Source organism: Bactrocera neohumeralis, chromosome 4 (assembly GCF_024586455.1).
Source record: "Bactrocera neohumeralis isolate Rockhampton chromosome 4, APGP_CSIRO_Bneo_wtdbg2-racon-allhic-juicebox.fasta_v2, whole genome shotgun sequence".
Classification (NCBI taxonomy): domain Eukaryota; kingdom Metazoa; phylum Arthropoda; class Insecta; order Diptera; family Tephritidae; genus Bactrocera; species Bactrocera neohumeralis.
Window position 1 is genome coordinate 25,114,380 of NC_065921.1, and position 20,129 is coordinate 25,134,508.

Genomic DNA, 20,129 nt, shown 5'->3' on the forward strand with positions numbered 1-20,129 from the left:
GACCAGTCTAGAGCCATCAAAAAGGACTAATTTTGATTTATTATTTTTGGGTAAAGGAAAATGGAGTATAATATCTCCCTTTCAGGCTACATTAAAAATTATTTAAATACAGTGTAAGTTAAAAAACTATATCCAAAATGTTTATCCAAATATGACACAAAGGCGACAGTGAACGCTAAAACTAAATTAGAAACGAAATCTTAATCTGCATAACATTTGCAAGTAAAGTAAACACTTTATTTGTTGAATATTATGTCAAATATTTCACAAGCCGGCGAGTTTTTAAAAAAGTTAAATTAAAAGTTAATTAGTTAAATTAAATAAATGACAGACAATCACTAGTAAATTGATTATAAAACAAGAAAAAATGTTAACTTGAGCTGAATCGAAGCTATGCATTAGGCGCATTTATTATAGCAACTAAAGGGTGATCCATTTCGAGGTTCTCTGCTTTTTAAAGAAAAAACACAGAAACTTTAAATTTAATGCGGAATGTATATTATCATTCGAAAGAACATTCTTCAGATGGTTCATCCGTCGAGTACAATTTTCGATGACTCGTTCGAGCATTTCGACTAGTAACCGGTGAACGACACGCGTGATGTTTTGCTCCAAGGTCTGAATCGAAACGGGATTGTCTGCATAGAATTTAGACTTTACATATCCTCACGGGAAAAAAACCTGACAGTGTAATATCACACGATCTTGGTGGCCAATCGACCGATCCAAAACGTGAAATTATCTGCTCACCGAAGTGTTCGTTCAATAAATCCATTGAAGTGGCGCCGTTTTGTTGAAACCAAATGCAAACCGCCGAGATCACGAGCTTCAATTTCAGGCATCAAATAGTCAGTTATCATGGTACCATGGCGGTCGCCATTGACGGTTACGTTTTCATCGGCATCATTTGTGAAAAAATAAGAACCGATGATTCCACCGATCCACAAACCACATCAAACCGTTGTTTTTTCTGGATGAAATGGCAACTCTAGAATCTCTTCAGATTGCTCTTCTCCACAAACAGGGCAATTTTGCTTCTTTACATACCCATTGAGCCGGAAATTTGGCCCGTAAACGTCGGATCTTCTTGGAACTTTTCAAGAGCCCACATGAAGGCTAACCGGCTTCAGTTCTTGCACAACATGTACTTTATCTCAACGTAAATGTGCGAAGTCGTTCCATACGTCAGACCGAGTTGCTGCGAATGGCGCCGAATCGACTCTCCACGGTCTTCGTGTACACTCTCAGCTACGGCAACTATATGGGTTTCACTGCATGCAGGACGTGGTCTATTCGTTCAAATATTATCCAATATTATCCAAATAATGTAATGGTCTCAAGATGGGTGATGGTCTTTCTTCTTGATAGGTATATGTACTTCATCGATTTTGTAAATCAATTTCAAAAATTATTTTGTTCTTTAGTGATTCAAATGATCTCAGCAATGCATTTTTCTATATTATGAAGCCTCGACTACAAATTCAAAAACAAATGAACTAGCCAGAACCGGCACCACCTTACCATGAAAAAGTGGACATTTATATGGCTTTAGCTATTTATAGACTTTTTTCACTTATGAACTTCATCGGAAGAACGAGAAGTTTCAGAGATGGGACAATAGACTGCTTGGATTTTAGTCCCGATGGTTTCACAATCGGCCTCCTAAAGGCCTAGGTGCGTCGTCAAACAACCACTCTATCTATATATCCACCTAATTATAAATTCTTCTTTAGTTCAAAAAGCATTAATCAATTGCACAAAGCACAATGATTATTTTTATATATAAAGAATTCCTTTATTGTACAGTAAAGATAACCTAAAAATTTTACAAGTACATACAATAAATAATCGAACGTAATAATAGATGTACAAATTCAATAGAGTACCACAAGTAAGTCTATAGATTTATAAAATAAGATTTTTGTCTTAAAGCTATAAATATTCAAACAAATTTAAAGAATTTAACTTAAAAATAATTTACAAGTATTACCACATATACACATGTATAAAAAAATACAGACACAAGCTCATGCACACCAATAATTTTACTAACTAAACTTTAAATTATATTCATTGTGGTAAATAATGTAATTTATGAATGATAGATGATGATTTTAGAAAACTACTTTTCCAAAGAATATAACATAATTCATTTAATTTGATTCGAATTCTAGGCAGCAATTTCATACATAAACTGTATCAAAGGCTGATAAAAATTCGCCTGAATTCTACAACAAAATAAGCTTAACGCTGATTCTCTAAGCTACTTTTCTTCTATTTTCGCATAAACGAGCACTCTCTCCTCTCTGCACTCCTCTTCCATCTGCGCTCAATGCAATTTTACGCCTGACCCTTGGCATAGTAGTAGCCAGCAAAGGGCAGAGCGTGGAACGATTGTGTCAGTGGAATTGCACGTCCAGCAGTAGCTACGCTCTGTTCTGGTTGACGGCGCAAGCGTGCCGGTTCATAAGGTGGTTGCAAATCGCGCTGCAAAGCCAATGAGGCCAAATGCTGCTGTTTAAGATCACTGATCATGGCGATTTTGCGATGTTTCGGCTGTCCTCCAATCACTGTTGTTGCCTGAGCGGCACTGTTGGCTGCAGCAGTGGCGCCATTACCAACCGTGGTGCCAGCTAATTGATAGGCTTCTAAGTCATCATCACGTGGCAGCGGCTTATGTTGATCCTCCTCAACTGGGCTGCCATCAGGACGTACACGAAACACTAGCGGTCCACTGAGGAAGGTCTCAGTGGAGGACTTTTGATTATCTATCTGTCCATTAGCATAGCCATAGGTAATATCCATGTCCATTGCGAATTGGTGCTTGTTGTCGGCTTCGCCGTCGAAGAGTGGATTTTGGCTGTGTGTGTTGGTCGAACCGGCTGTATTGGCAGGCTTTTGATGCGTGAGGATGATAAGTGACGAGTCGGGTGGTGTTGGCAAGGGTTTGCGTGTGGTGATCAGCGTTGAGCTTGCGTGATTGCGCATGATGGAAGACCAAACTGCAAGGAAAAAATAATAATTCGCTATTATTACAAACAAATCTATTTTTAGTGTTGTAAATAAATTATTAACGATTTAATTATGCATTACAACTCTGACGGGGTGTAACAATACATACACACAGTAATAGACGCATGATTTCCAGTTATTTATTTGTCATTAAATAACAATTATTTACAGATTCTATCAGTCAACGGTACAGTGGGGCGAATTCGGTTTAAGTTGTGTTAAAAATAAGATTTTGTACATGCGTTGATGCACCTAAGAACAATAATCACACAAATTGTCAGTAAAAATAACGTTATTGTTTAACTGTTTGCGGGACTTTTATGCAACAATATGTTAAGCAGACAGCGCATCTATCTGTCTGTCGTGTCAAGTTAATTGCAAATTTATGCGAAACAATTATGGCGAAAACATTTCCTTAATAAAAACTTATTTACATACAATTTTTTTTTATTACATACATAATTATTTTTGCATATTTATGGAACCGACAATCGAAGCTGGTCAATGAACAGTTAATATGCTATTGGAACGGTTTAGTTGGTAGCTCCGTTACTAATAATATTAGTTTTAGCCACTTTTTGAAAATGTTTTTTCATTCTTTGGGATAAAACAATTACCAAAAACAATATAAAAATCACTAAACCTCACTAAAAAAATGAAAAATAATGTTAACCTCGGCTGCTTCCAAGCTGGAATATCCTCCCAGGTGCATTTCTCTACTATACGTACTACTAAGTCTGAAGACATAACCGGTTGGAGATTCCAAGCGAAGCCAGGTCCATCTCCACCTGGTCTTCCCAATGGGGTGGTGGTCTTCCTCTTCCTCTGCTTCCCCCAGCGAGTACTGCGTCTAATACTTACGGAGCTAGAGTGTTTTTCCGCCAACGCCGCTGTCTTTTAATTCGATCAACTATATCAATGTCGTCGTATATCTCATACAGCTCATTGTTTTGACTGCTAACAATGACGTGGGAGCCTAGCCGCGAGTGCGACGACTGTTTTTTTGATGAAAGGAGATAATTCGTCTTGCCCTCGTTCACCACCAGACCCATTTGCTTCGCTTCTTTATCCATTGTGAAGAAAGCAGAACTAACGGCGCGGTTGTTGAGGCCAATGATATCGATATCATCGGCGTACGCCAGCAGCTGTACACTTTTATAGAAGATGGTACGTTCTCTATTTAGTTCTACAGCTCGAATTATTTTCTCCAAGAGTAAATTGAAAGGGAGTCGCCTTATCTGAAACCTCGTTTGGTATAGAACGGCTCGGAAAGGTCCCTCCCGATCCTGACGGAGCTTTTGGTATTGTTCAATGTCAGTTTACACAGACGTATTAGTTTTGCGGGTATACCAAATTCAGACATGGCAGCATAGAGGCTGCTCTTTTTCGTGCTGTCAAAAACATCTTTAAAATCGACGAAGAGGTGGTGTGTCTAGATCCCCTTTTCGAATTTAGGCAACTTAATAAATTTTCCAGCATAAAACTATCACCGAGTTCAGTTTAAATTTTTTCCTTGTACTTAAAAACCGAAGGCAGTAAAAGAATACATGTTCAGAGTCTTCAAAGCGCTTTTAACAATTCGGACTAATGTCGTGCTGGAATCTATACAGGCAGCTTCTGAAGCACCCATGCCCACTTAGTGTTTGGGTTAGGTGGAAATCCAGGTTTCCAATTTGTCTGTCTACCCACAAATGGATGCCCGGTATCAGTCTGTGGGTCCGGCGTCCTTTGAGTGAGCTTTGCCACCGCTGCTGCCATATGGTTAAGCTTGACTCTCTCTTCTGATTATAGATTTATAGTAATAAGGAATATATCACCGTTCCGATCAGGCTTTGAACTTAAGGAATTTTTGGATTTAGCTATATAAAACCCGCGTAGACTCTTAAATGTGGAACATTTTTCAGCCGATCTTTACAAAAATTTATAGAATTTGAAATCTTAAAACCATACCCACAGATTTTAATTTTCTAAAATGTATTCTCAGACGACAAATCCAAAATTGTTTGGATAGTGTCGAATCGAACAAGAAACTGGCATAAAACAAACTGGTATAATCAAACAAATTTAGAAAAGTGAACTTTTATTGCACTTTAATGAGGTATCTGCATGATATGTTCTATTGACTCGACTGGGTATTTTTGTTGCTGTCTTCACGTTTCAATTTTGTGACAAAAGAGTATAGCTAAATCGTAGCGAGCAAGAAATATGCTTTGGATACTACTAGTGTTATGCTACTCAGCTCAGGAAAATTCAACGGCTTTAATTTAAGGTCCTGCTTCAGCAAGAAAATTTACTAATATCACTTCTCCACGGACTCCAAGGACTCATTGCAGTTTCAAGTGGGTGTTAATACCAATCAATATGTTGATTTTTTGTCGTTAAAACCGTGTCAAGCGGCGCTCAAAGCGATTTCTGCATACGAGATCAAATCGCTATTGATGCAGGAGTGTATAGAACATCTGAATAGTCTATGAGAACGTAACCAACTCTTATTTGGGGGCAAGGTCGCAAAGGTATAGCCGGGAATGAACTGGCTGAGGAGCTTGCCCGCTCCGCAGCATCCGCCAACATGGTAGGACCGGAACCTTTCATTGCTGTCCGTCCACAGACCATAAAGGAGCTGCTCCGCAATGATAAAGCATTGGCAACAACTCCTAATCATGCGCCATGCCAAGTTGCTAATGAGTGGTTACAACCTTAAAAGTTATGTTATCAACCTCCTAAGGGAAGAACTCAGGGTACTTGTCGCCAGTTCTGCGACTTGGAGTCTGAAACACCAGAACACTACCTAATCGACAGCACAGCGGTCTGTAGGCGCTGAATAAAGGTCCTTGGATTCATGTTTCCAAATAGGGATCACATCGCTGCAATAGCACCTAGCAGTATACAAGGTGCGTTCCAAAGTAAACAGGACTTAAAAAAACAGAAAAAATGGTTTTTTCGGCAAAATCAATTTATTTTATTCAAAATAGTCTCCTTCTGCTTCAATACAACATTCGAACGAGTGTTTTAGCTCGTTGGCCGGTATGGCCGCCAGTATGCCGGGGCAAGCCTTTTTGAATGGCCTCTACGTAACGCTTTCCTTTCATGGGCAAATGCATTTTTCCGAAAAGGAAGAAGTCAGACGGTGCCATATCAGGTGAATACGGGGAGTGCTTAATGGTTAAAATATGTTTTTTGGTCAATAATCGTCCTTCGATTGTTGGATTCTGAGCAATTTTTGGTCGTCAGTCAATTTGTGCGGAACAAACCGTGCACACACCTTTCGTAAGCCCAAATATTCGGTAAAAATGCTATAGATCGATGTTTTGAAGATGCTCAATTCCATTTCCATAAATTTCAATGATGATGCCGGCTGATTTTTGATGAATTCACGCACTGTTTCGATGGAATTTCCTGTGATCACGAATTTTGATCGTCATTTATGTCCCCACGACCACTTTGAAAACGTTGAAACCACTCGTGCACTCTGCCATGGGATAGGCAATCATCGCCATAAGCTTGTTTCATCAATTGAAACGTTTCGGTAAAAGTTTTACCAATTTTTAAATAAAATTTAATGTTGGCTCTTTGTTCGAAGCTCATTTTCGCACCGATAACACAAACATACTGACACTTAAAACGCAATAATTTCACTTTCAATCGATGAAATGTCATTAAATTCTCACTGGACAATCGATAATAATGCGATTCTAACGCACCAGTCGACATATAGATGGCGCCACCAGGGGGCGATAGATTCAAAAAGTTCTGTTTACTTTGGTACGCCCTTTGTATTGGAATTTATCAATTTGCTGGGGCTAGTTGAGACGTTATGACTTAGGAGAGGGCACAATAGACCCTAGGTCGCGGTACAGTCCTCATTTACTTATCTAATCTAAAGCCTAAAGAAACCTTCATATAAACTTGGCAAAGTTGTAAAAGACTTTGCATTATTTATCATTTTTACTTTTATGCAAAATTTTAGTTGTAACATGTCGGTAGCCATACATACATATTTATTTAATTGCACAATAAAATTGATGAATGGACAAACACAATTAGCAGTAAAAGCCGTTGCGGAAGTCAATTAAGCGGCGCCTATAAATATCGACTCGCGGATAAATGTAAATATGTAAATATACATAAATACATACATATACAAATACACTATCAAGCATTGCGACCCAACAACTGTTTTTCAAAGTTTTATGTAAAGACATTTGTTGTTTTTTTGTTTTTATTACACTTGTCAACTTACTAAGTTCATTGGCAGCCCGTTGATAGGGATCCAGCAGATCCAACTGTGCGTCGCTGAACGTTTGTAGTTTCTCATAGCCATAGGCGAGCAAGTCGCGCTTGCACTCGTTCACTGGCTTCGCTGTGCTGGCGGCGGTGGCTTTGCAGTGCACGCTGACCAATTGACCGAACGTCGAGTAGAGGTACGACATCTGTGGGGCGAGAGAAGTGTGAAATGTAAAGTGATTAGTGATTATTTTATATGTATTTATATATATATATATATACTTATATGTATATATTAATTGTTGTATAACTGATAGTTATATTTATTAATTTACACGCTTATTGATAAGAAGGCGGATGTGGCTTGCGCCAGTAGTAAAGTGCAGTTGGAAATATATTTTATGATAAAATATGTTTTCTACGAGCTGATAAGTGCCAGCGCTGGTTTGGTACAATACCTTGCTTGAGCTTGCGACGATATTCAGAGTAGAGTGAGATTAATGTCTATAAATGTGTGACAAAAAGGTGATCAACTAAGGGGCTTGAGATACCTTAGCAGTCAGTTGCTTTATTATTTTTATCAACTTCCAACGGTTTTTTAGCATTATCGCTATAGAACTACTTGCAATATTATTATTATTAAAAAATGACTTTCTGTATATTTTTACGACGATTTATCTTCAAAAGCTGAGATAAATAAATTTTCTGCTTATCGAAGATACCCATATGGACATTGTTTCCATAAAATATCGCATAGTCACATAATCTTATGTTAAAACCTCTGTGGTATTGAGTTTTATTAGATAAAACCGATAAAAAGGCATTACCGTTTCTCCCGAACTCTAAAGAGTGCAATGAAAACAAAGTGCCAATTTCCAAGCCAATTCATTCAAACGATACCGAAATGGATCCAAATTTATATCACGGAATTGTGACCCCTGACAGTTTTCAAACCATTTGGGCAATCCTCTATACTGTATGTCAGTTTATAATATCCCATCTCAGACCGAAGAAAACGAAACTGAGCTTAACAATTTTGTGCAGGTAGTGAGAAATTAATTTATTTTCCATTTTTATATTGGAAATTACCGATGTAAGGACTATTTTTACTTCCACATAACACATTTCCATGAAGAAAACGGAGACCCCATAAAATATATATCTAATTAATCAGCATGGCGAGCTGAGTTGATTGAGCCATGTTCGTCTGTCTATATATACATATACGCGAATTAGTTTTTAAGTTTTTGAGATATCGATCTGAAATTGTGATATCGATCTCAAATTCTTTTCTCTCCAAGAAACTGCTCATCTATCGCATCCGCCGATTTCGTATCACTATAGCATATAGCTGCCATACAAACTGAACGATCGCAATCATGTACTTGTATAGAAAACTTTTTCATTTGAAATTTGTCACGGGCAACCAATCTAAGGTTACTGTGCCATTTCTGAAAAAAGTGCTCAGTTCGAGCCATTTTTCAAAAAGGCGGTCACTTATCCGAGGCTGCTATTTCCTTTTCATTGGTAGTGTTTTTACGTAGCTGATCCCAAACCCAAAGAACGCCTTCTCACTTTAGCTCGCTTTCGAACGGATGTTTTTTGGATACCCAGAGTATACTTGGTCTAAAACCGGAAGTCTACACATGGCTCCATCCTCCGAGTCATTATATTATTATATGTATATAGCTGCCTTACAAACTGTATGATAAAAATCGAGTTCTCATAAGAAATCTTTTGTATTTGTCAAGGGTATTATAGCTTCGGAGCTATCGAAGTTAACGCTGTTTCATGTTATTATGTCACTCATTTAATTCGACGAATTTTTGAAGACAACTAAAGAAAAAACAACGATAACGACTGAATACGCATCTCAGCTGATATAAGCCTTAGTTAAATCTTGGCTTGACTTCTTGCGACTATACTTTATTGGCATGGAAAAATGTCACTGCTCATATTACTGATAATTTCAGAAATCTACCCAGCTCACCCTCCTAGTAAGGCAGGTAGAGCATTTCTATAGGTTCTGCAAAACTGCTTGTGAGGTTAATATGGATAGAAACTGTAGTTATGGTAAAATTAGGACTAAAATTACTGAAGAACTACAAAAAAAATTATGCAACTTGATACTCTATTCTCCCAATACCGAATCACCAAACCTGGAAAAGTGCTGAAACGAGCAAGCAACTGGTATAAATAAATACAGATCAGCAACCGTTTATACCAAATGAATGCAGCTTTATTACATCGGTAATAATTGTGTCATTTTGTTGCTTTCTACAAACTTTTTGACAAGTGAAACGCACTTAAATGTAACAAGTAGAGAAATGGCGAATCGATGACGTCTGCTCTATATATGTATGTACATACAATATTTATACCAGTAATGTGTACATTTATTAAAAATTATCTTAAATTATATTTCAAATCGTCATTTAAAAGCAAAACGACGTATCAACAAAAAAATCGAAAAATATGTATCATATACTTTTAAGCTTCCGCTGTTCAATATATCCAATATATAACCATTTTATAACCAAAACACATGTTTTGTTTCAATATGAGATTTTTCTATGTATTCTATCGTTTTTCCTTATTGCATACTATATATTTTTTTAAATTTTTTTTATGAAGAAGAATATTTTTACTCAAATAATTTCGATCATACAAATGTTAATTTTCAAGGCGTCTTTAATATAAAAAATTTCACATTATATTTATTCAAAAAAATATTTTTTTATTAGTTTATTGTTCCAAGCGTGATATTAGAGCTTTACGCTCGACATGTAAGGAATACGCAATTATATAATTCTGGTCAGGCACTCCAATTTTATATTTATGTTTGTCACATGTTTCAAAGTGATTGCAACCGGAAATCGATATAAAAAATAATATATTCTTCCGAACATTTGTATTGATCGCAAAATATACGTACTCGTATGTATACTTATTCAATAAGCTTCGAATGCGAAACAAATAAAAATATACATACATATATGAAATGTTTCAGAACATTGTTTTCTTGATGAATATAAGTGTAATAAGGTTATATATTGTTTTGAAAATAGTCTGATTTTTAAGATTTTTTTTATAAAATTTTCAGTAGGCACCTTCACCTATGAAAATTTGTAGATAACATTTATAGGAATCTAGAGATGGAAATGTTGCAAAATACATATTAACTATATATAATTGTAGTCAAGGCTTGGATAGATGTTCGACCGTGCTTCTACTACTCTCGGAGAGGTACTCTATGATTAGAGGAACCAATCCAACTATAAAAATTTTAAAAGAAGATTTTTGGAGAAAGAAACCCACTCAGAGGCTTGTTAAGCGTTACTTGTTAGAACTTCGCCTCGTTTGGGTTACGAGCTCACAACCCACCGTTTGGTAGTCACGTACTCTACATATTCTCCATATTTGGGTCTTTAGAACAAGTATATATGTATTTATAAATAAATACCAGCTTCAATTCAACTTCCAGATAAACATCTACTCCAGTTGCGCACTCTCGAGGCAAAAAGAAAAAATAAAAACAACAACACTGATAATAAAATGATGCTACGGCGGCTAGATTGCGCTACCGATTTGCTAACTACCAGACATTTACGTCTAAAATTAACCGACATAAATTCTTGCATGTATGTCCGTATGTACAACTATGTGCGATCATATGTAAATAGCTGCATACAGTGTACGTGCGGCAGCTCCCGCTATAGATGCAACAACAACGCCAACCACAATGCAAAAATGTAGGAATTACTCCATAAAATTTTCGGTTCAGTGGTTCTGTAACACATACTTAGGTACATCTAACATACATATATATACATACATATGTATATGAGATTTGCTTCTGCGCATGTGTAAACGCTGCCCTATGGCAGAAGAAGAATTTTGTGCGCATGCGCAATTATGTATTCTGCAAAGGTATCGGAGCGTGTCATTTTGTGTTAATTTCGCATTTTGAGTTTCGTAAAACGGCAGCTGGAAGATCCGAACACACGCGGTAGCATTAAAGACAGGCAGGCGAATAGACAGACAAGCGGCGATAAATCTTGCTGAGTTTGGGGTTTTCAAAGATTTTACGTTAGCCGCAGACGGTCAAGCATCTGTGCCGATGACACATTTCTCATCGACGTATGACGGAATTGGGGAATTTCGCACTTTGATTTAAGACTCAATTTCACTTTTTGTGCGACGAAAACAACGCAACAAGTGCTAAGTGATCAGTTTTAACCTGAAAAATTATGCAAACAATATTTCGGAGAACAAGTTCGGCATACTTAAATTTTGAGAGCTTTTATTTATTAAGTATACACATAAACAGAACGATAATACAGGTGAACATAGAAATAAATTAAAAACAACAACAAAAGTGTGACACAAGTGAGTAATAACTAACGGCATGCTGTCGCGAATATTCTAACTGGTTTTGAACTGGTCTAAACGCGGTTTTAGAGGCCACCGACTAACTTTGTTTGAACTAATTTTGTGGAAATAGAACTAAACTTTTAAAATTTGCCGCATAACGCTAGCAATTTACTATGCTTTTGATAGACACCCCGGAAATTATGCATTGTTCTTCTCGTTGGGCGGTATATAACCGGTATATAACTGGTTGAACGATTTTGAACCGCCCACCCTGCGCAATTGCGCATCTCTCCAAAACAACAAAGTGAAGACGAATCGTATTCTTCTTAGTCTTCTCTAAGCTGGCGCTAACTTGAGAACTTTTTAGAGCTGAGAAATTTTAGTTTTTCGATCTTCCTATTTCCGTAAGTTCTGTAGAGACATTCCCTGCTGGTAATTCCCATGGATATCGAAATCGGACTAAGGATAAATTAAAAAAAACTGCCTGTAAGTCTTTGTTGTAATAGTGACAGACAATATTCACCAAATATTTTGATAATTTTTAACGAGTTGATAGTTCTTGGTCGGATATAAAATCTGGTCCGTTTTGATCGTGGGGTCGAATGTTGCTGATTCTAGGCTTCTGTACCTTAGATCTGTTAGGTTTGACACTAAATCTCTGTTATCTCGATACAAAGCAGCAATTGATGCAAGTTCTATGTTAGATTACAGGGTTGATGTTGTTTTGGGTGCTTATGCTGGTAGTCAGAGAGATAAAGATTTTTACAACTGAAACTTTCATATAGCGAAAAGGCAAGCCAAAAGGCAAACGTACTGACTGTTCGTCTTATGAGTGGATACATTTCATTCGAAGCTAAGCGATTCGGCGCCATTCCCAGCAACTTGAACTGACGTATGGAACGACCTGGCGCATTTTACGACGAGATCTTAAGCATACAAAGCACACAACTTCTGCAAGAACTGAGGCCGCTAGACTTTACCAAGCGACATCGGTTCGTTTTATGGGCTTAGGAAAAGTTCCAAGAAGATTCCAAGATTTCGAGCTTAATTTTGTTTAGTGATGAGGCCTATTTCTGGCTCAATGGGTATGTAAACAAGACAATTTCCGCATTTGGGACCAAGACCAACATGAAGAGATTCAAGAGCTGCAATTTCATCCACAAAAAACAACGGTTTGGTGTGTTTAGTGGGCCGGTGAAATCATCGGCGCTTTGGTGAGCAGATAATTTCGAGTTTTGGGCCGGTCGATTGGCCACCAAGATCGTGTGATTTGACACCATTAGACTTCTTCCTGTGGGGATATGTAAAGTCTTAAGTATATGTCGACAATTCCGCTTCGATTCAGGCAAAATATCACGCGTGTTATTCGCCAGTTACCAGTCGAAATGATCGAACAAGTCATCGAAAATTGCACTCAACGGATGGACCATCTGAGACATAGTCGCGGCTAACATTTTAAAGAGATAATCTTCAAAAAATAAATGCCAAAGGATGTTATTTCGAATGATAATAAACATTTCCCACTAAATTGGAAGTTTCTGTGTTTTTTTCTTAAAAAAAAAGTAGGAAACCTCGAAATGGATCGCTCTTTATAACAGCACTACCCAAAAATGAAGTGATTACAACTCGTTAACCTTGAAACTAGGTTTTCTTCTTGGATAACGGACTTTACAGACCAATAAAGACATTTTGTTTTGAGATTAATGGATGTGATGAGTCTGAAACGTAATTATCTGGATTCTTTTTTAATCCTCTGTCTCTCTCTCACTCTCTCTTTTAACAAATTTATTTTCTTTTTTTTTCAACTACCTTTTTTGATACCCAGTTTGCTTTCTACAAAACATAGGCATTTATTTGTAATTTGAGTTTAATAGAAAAATGGATTTCAGAAAAAATTTTGGTTGAAATTTTTTTAATAATAAAACTTATCTAAAAGTATGTATAATATATAAAAATACACCTTTATTTATATTTAAAAATTGTATGTGTAGTAGTATCCAACCCGCACAAAATATGTTATGTCTCGCTGCAAATGTAAATATTGAACATTTTACAATTTTCTGTTGACAGCATACTAATGAGAAAGTGTTTCTGTGTACGTCATGGCGTATAAGTGATCATTAAGTGTCGAAAAAATAAATGTCAAAAAGTTGCCAAATACATACTAAAGTGTATGCAAATATATGAATGAGGGAGTGCATGCCAACAACAACAACACTATAAACACATAAGCATGTAAATACATATACATATACGTACATATGTAAGATATGCGATCGCATGCCAGCGAAGTGTAGAGGGTTCGCGAACGTGGGTGACTGTTTTGTTGGCAAGTACTCGTATTGACAGTTATTTAAACTCGTACGTGATTTTCATGTGCACTAACTATCGCTGGCAGCAAACTAAGCCAAAACTATTGGATTGGAGAGGTGTCGCTATTTTTATTGCGCAACGGTGTGAAGGAATGTTTTCAGACATACAAATAACATTTACAGGGAGCTAATCTGGCTCGAAACCGGTTTTAGACCCCTAGGCGAAGTTGCTTAGAATGGTCCGAAGATTTTTATAGTAAAAAAATGGTAAAACAAATCGACCCACTTTAGGGAGTATGTTTGAAGACGAGCATTTTAATTTGTTATTATGTTATTCAAAAGATAAAAATATATATTTTTTTTTGAAAATTTTCACATAAAGTGAGACTCAAACTATTTTAAATAATTAAATACAGTAAAAATTATTTGTTTTTTATATTTTCGTTTAAGATCGATAGATCATAATAGATATTCTCAGTTCTTTAGGTATTGCTATGCTACAAATGCGAGCTTATACGACCTATGGTCTACTCTGGTTTCCAAGACATTGTAAATTTTCAGGTTAATTTTCGTATCTGTCATTCATCGTTAGGTGGTGCTGGTGGATGTCGAATGTTTAAAAATTTATTTTCTGACCATTTTAGTTCATATTAGATACATATTTAGTTCTCATTTTAGGTATATTTTTACAAAAATTCAATTATTTCGGGTTTCAGTTCGATTGGAGTCCTCTGGGGTACATCTAGGGAACAACAGGTTTCATCATTGGTCGGTTTGAGTAAATTTTGTATTTGGTTTGATTAAAAGTTTATATGCTAAGCATTTTTCTAATCTGCATATTAACTGGATGTATGATTATGAATTAAAAACAGAATTTGATATATAAAGTATACATATGTAAGTTAAGATATTAGTTTTTAACTTCTTAGCATTGTGTTTGGTAAAATTTAATACAGTTCCGTAAGTTGCGAACAAAAAATCATCCACCATATAACCCTTTATTTATATTTTTTTCAAATTTCCTTTCCCTATGGTTTAATTGTTCCTTTATTCCTTTGTCATTGCTTCTCCTCTAATTGCTATCACCTACATTAAAAAATAAAATTGTATTTTATATCTAAAATATTTATGGAATATGAAAGAATTTGTTATAGCTAAAAGCCCGAATAACCTTACAGTGGTCGAAATCCATATATGTATGTACTACATAGATGCTCTAAAGCTCACACATCTTACCAAGCCTCCAGAAAACGTTTCTCCAGTGCAAATCTACTGAAATTGTCGGCAAATGGAACTGAATACGAACACTAAACGCCTTTCGAACAACTCAAAGATCTTATCTTAAGTAAGTAAGATATTTCTTGAAGTGAAATTTTACCATTTTCGAAATCTGGAAAAATTCATGCGAGATGTTCATAAAAAATGGGAATTTTAAAATAAAAATTTCCCAGATTCAAAGAGCCCAATTGTCAATTGACCCTTAAGTACGATAAAGTTTTTATTTATGTTCATTGCTTACTTTGTCTGTAGCAGCCGCTAATTTTAGACGTGTTTTTATGAGTTTGGCGGTTTTCGTTTGTTAAAAGAAATGGATAAATCGATTTTTTCGGGAATTCTTGGCTAAAAACAATACTGTAACGATGCCCCAGCCTCTATATTCGCTAGAAATTGCTTTTTGTAATTTTCTTTTATATTTCCAAAAGCAAAGAGAACCTCAAAAGACGGTAAAATCGCTGAAAATGTTAAAGGTTATTCCAAAAATCGAGTTTGAGAAGTATTTCGACGAGTAAAAAAAGCGCTGACATAAGTGCATAATATCGAATGGGAACTATTTTGAAGGCAATAACATTAATGTAGACAAATGAATAAACAAATTCAAAAATCGAAAATTCGGTTATTTTTTCAACACAGCTCGATCATAATGTGCCCAAGTTTTTAGTGCCGTCTTCATACAAGAAACCTTCTAAAATTACCGAAAATTTCTGAAAGTGTTATTTTGTATGTGAAAATTATTCATATTTGTTCTAAATTATAAAGTAGCCAATATTAGCTGTCTTCGATTGGTCATTTCTCTGCTCTCTTGTCAAAAAATTTACCTGTGCAACAATACAATCGAGTTGTATTGTAGAAAGATAGTATGCGGTTACTTCATTAAAGTGGTGGTATAACTATATGAAATATTCCCAACTTTTGTTTTGCATATTTGAGCTCACTTTTACTATTGAGAATGGTTCAAATGACAATTAAACACAAGTGCTGTCCGTTTGTTTGGACATCGTTTGTTCGATTCGTTAGAGAGTAGCGCTTGGGAAATCGAAAACAGCTACTGATTTTAAAAAGATCTTGATTGAAGCGCTCAATAGCATTTAAGTCTTGGTCGTATTTACCATATTAAAGATAGATTTTCTATTCTAAAAAGGAAGTTAAATTTTCCTATATTATTGGAAGTACATATCGTCACCTAAAATGCAAAATAACGTAACATCACTTTTCATAAGTTTAGTGGCGAAAGAAAACGTTATAATAAAAGCCACTCATATTAAAAAATAATGTGCGTATTGGTTATAAAATGGTTATATATTCGGTTAACAAATGGTTATAGTTCTGAGTTTTGGTTATAAAATGGTTATATTATTGGTTATTATATCTGACAAACAAACTTTGAGTTTTGGTTATAAAATGGTTATATTATTGGTTATTATAACTGACAGTGATTTTAGATTTTTTTGTTGATGATATGTTGTTGCATTTTAGGTGACGATATATAGATATTGTTTCTTCAAACCATAAGCATACATACATATGTATATATGTACATACATATATCCGAACGATCAATGAAGCAAACAAAAAAATTTCCGCTTGAGGCTTAAACTTTTGAGGAAAGTATTTTCTTGTTGAATTGCTGATGTAAACTCCAGTGAACGAGTGCTTATATATATATATATTATATACATATATACACATTTCTTTACCTATTCAATTAACGGAAAACATATATTTATCGTATTTAAGTATTTAAGTCCGTGGACCTCACTACAAGCCATAACTTACAGGCTTGTTTTACTTACATAAATTATCATTAAAAAATGCTTATTTAAATTTAAAGCAGACTATAAATTGATTTAATAAATTTAATAAAAATTATTGAAATTTTCGATTTTATATCCGCTTTTACCGACAGCCGCTCATTACGTACTACATACATACCAATACATGTATACAAATGTACATACATATGTATGTTTGTATTGTATAATGAAGTTGATATCACTTGCTTAATGATCATAATGAAGGTGTGAATTATTTATGCATATAAACGCTTTTAATATTTCTTAAATACTTTGTATGTGTGTTTGTATATACAATATGTATTCGTGTACACCTCTGCATTAACGTCGTGTGGTAACGGTGCAATAAATTTATGCAAATGGTGAGAAAAATGATCTTATAATAGCCAGTGGTTCATAAGTGCGCTGTGTAGCGGTAAAATGCGGTCGGTCAGTAACCCCATTAACAAACCAACAACACTGACCACCACGAGCAATAAAACGACAAAATAGCAACAAAAGACTGTAAAAAAATAAACAATATAGTTGAGTAAAAGAAAAACGAAAGACGGCACTTTTACCGCGGCAACGCATTATTAAGCGAGCTCGCGTAGGATATTCGTTTGTAATTAATTACTTAAGTTATTTTAATGAATTAAAGCGAAAATCCAAAATAAAATGAAGTGGAAAAAAATTAATGAGCAATTTTTAACGTAAGAGAGGTGGATACATGTAAACTATTGTATTTTAGGCATTTGAGCGTCGATATTTACTTACATATATGTATGTATGTAGCCGAAATGCTGCTTCAAAGTCGGTTTTCAAAAGCTTGTTGGCCATGTGTGATGTGTCAGCGATTACTCGACGAAAAAAGTTAAGACAAGCGATCGACAGTACCGTCGGCTGCTTGTGAAAGTGTTAATGGTCATCGTAGGGAAGAAATATCTTGCTGTATTCAAGCTGTTAGGGTTCAACCTACTGAATTTATAATGGAAAGAGCGTCGTAATGAAAAATTCAACTATACATTGTTGGAGACTGCTATTGCGCTACACGAAATTAACGCTGTATATTTATTTGGAATTTTATTAAGTGGTATTGCTTTTAAAAACATATTTATACCCTGACCAGGCTATATTAAGTTTGCCACGAAGCTTGTAAATCAGTAGGAATAGACGAAGATCCGATAAAAAATATATATAAATTATTAGATTGACGAGCTACTTATGTCCGTACATCCGTCTGGCTGTCTATCTACACATATGCGAACATGTCCCACATTTTTTTAGATTTCGGAGCAAAATACACTTTTTTATTTGACAAGATATCTTCATAAAATTTTGTACGGAATATTCTCCTTTTTAATAACACAATCACTGAAAATATACACTGCGGCGAAGAACTGATAAGTAGCATGAATCAGATTCTTTGTCTTGCCGGCAAGCTATTCAAACACGTCGGCGAAAAACTGATAAGGATGATGCATCAGCTTCTCTGTCGAATATGGTCGGACGAAAGCATACCCGCTGATTGGAATTTAAGCCGACTGGATGAACCTCCTCAACATTGCATATGAGTGAACGATTTAAGCTCACCGTCAAGAAACTGATTGGACCTTATCAGTGTGGCTTCACGCCCGAAAGGACTGAGTAGGCAATTGAGAACTAAAGTCCTCGAAAAGTCACACATCATCCCAGTCCTGCTATATGGTGCAAAGAGCAAGAACGTTGACAACATGTGATGAGTCGGCGTTACGAGTTTTCGAGAAACATTGACATAGTTCAGCGAATTATGTTTTGTATCCCGCACTGAGTTAAGATTATTTTAATATTGTATGTGCACCTCCATAAGATCTTCATAAGACTGCTTTTTTCAAATACAAAAATATATACTGTGTACAAAGTAGATATGCAAATCACACAATAACTGTTTATAATTTAAGTTTAAATCCATTAAAATGCTGTGAATTTTACTTTATACATCATCCAACTAATTATGCATAGCTAAAACGCTTGTCCAAATTGATGCGCTCAAACTGACAGTTCTCCTGCCAAAGCCAATTATTGTAGTGCTACATCTGCAGCAAAATTAATTATACGCCAATTTGTTACACACGAATAATTTTCTAATTTCAATTTCAAGCGATTTTTTCACTCAACACATTTAAGTCTTCAAGTAAAAAGAAATAAAATTAAAAAAAAAATACAAAAAATATTAAAAATAATAAAAATAGAAATAGAATTACTGCGCAGTCGCAGAGGCATGCATGGTGAGCAGAAAGAAAAATATAATTATTAAAGAAAACAAACAAAAAATCTTAGAAAACGTTCTGTCATCATTTCAGAACTTTTCGATTTTTTCTTTACCCTTATGTTCTACACACTATAATAATTTTTAATAGTTATATCGAAGTCGAATGGCATGCTAATTATGCATAGCTAAGCTGAGTTTATATATACATACATTCGTTTATTTATATAGGGAGACTTGACAGCCTGGGAATAAAAACAGCAGGTTTCAATAGACCATATGAAGCAATAAATGTTGACTTCAAGCTGACTCAAGCTGGAATTGCGTATAAAAAGCAATAAGTAGCAAACTAAAAGACTGTTCTCGATTATAATCGAGATTATTATTGGCACAAAGAAAAGCAGTACACCAACATACATACATACATACACATATTTGTAAGCATTTTTTGTGCTAATTCCTTACCAACCACTGATTATTCCAGGAAAACGATTTACGAACATACAAACACACACATATGTGCATACACATAAATATATGTATGTATGTAAGTATGAGAACATTTATATTTAGATAACCAAGAACCTGGCGTGTACGCAACTTTAATCCCCATCAGCTCTTTTATGACCACTTGCCTTTGCTGCTTGATCAACTTTATAGCTTTTTCCAATAATTTTCAATTAAGAATCGAAGAGAATTTACGATTTGTTTCTTTTTGCTTTGGTTTTTAATTCGTACTTAAGCTGAAAGCGCTTTCAAAAATATTTGCAGAAGGCAGAGAAAACAATAATTAACAATTGCAAAAGATGACCAGCGTTTCTTTGGACTAATGACGACATTGTTCCATATAAAAATACCAAAGTATTTTGATTGCGTGATTTTCTGTTTTTTATTTTGATATTTTAAATT

At 35.3% G+C, this 20,129-nt stretch overlaps 1 protein-coding gene across 1 annotated transcript in view; it reads right to left on the reverse strand.

Annotated features, from left to right (window-relative positions):
* Positions 1-1,862: 1,862 nt before the first annotated feature.
* Positions 1,863-20,129, reverse strand: part of LOC126755357 (rhythmically expressed gene 5 protein) — a 35,948-nt gene continuing 17,681 nt past the window's right edge. Inside the window, exons 2-3 of the mRNA XM_050467868.1 lie at positions 7,253-7,442; positions 1,863-3,002 (exon numbers count right to left, since the gene is read on the reverse strand). Of these exons, the coding sequence (XP_050323825.1) occupies positions 2,341-3,002; positions 7,253-7,442 (852 nt within the window). The 3' untranslated portion in view covers positions 1,863-2,340. The remainder of the gene's footprint in view (positions 3,003-7,252; positions 7,443-20,129) is intronic.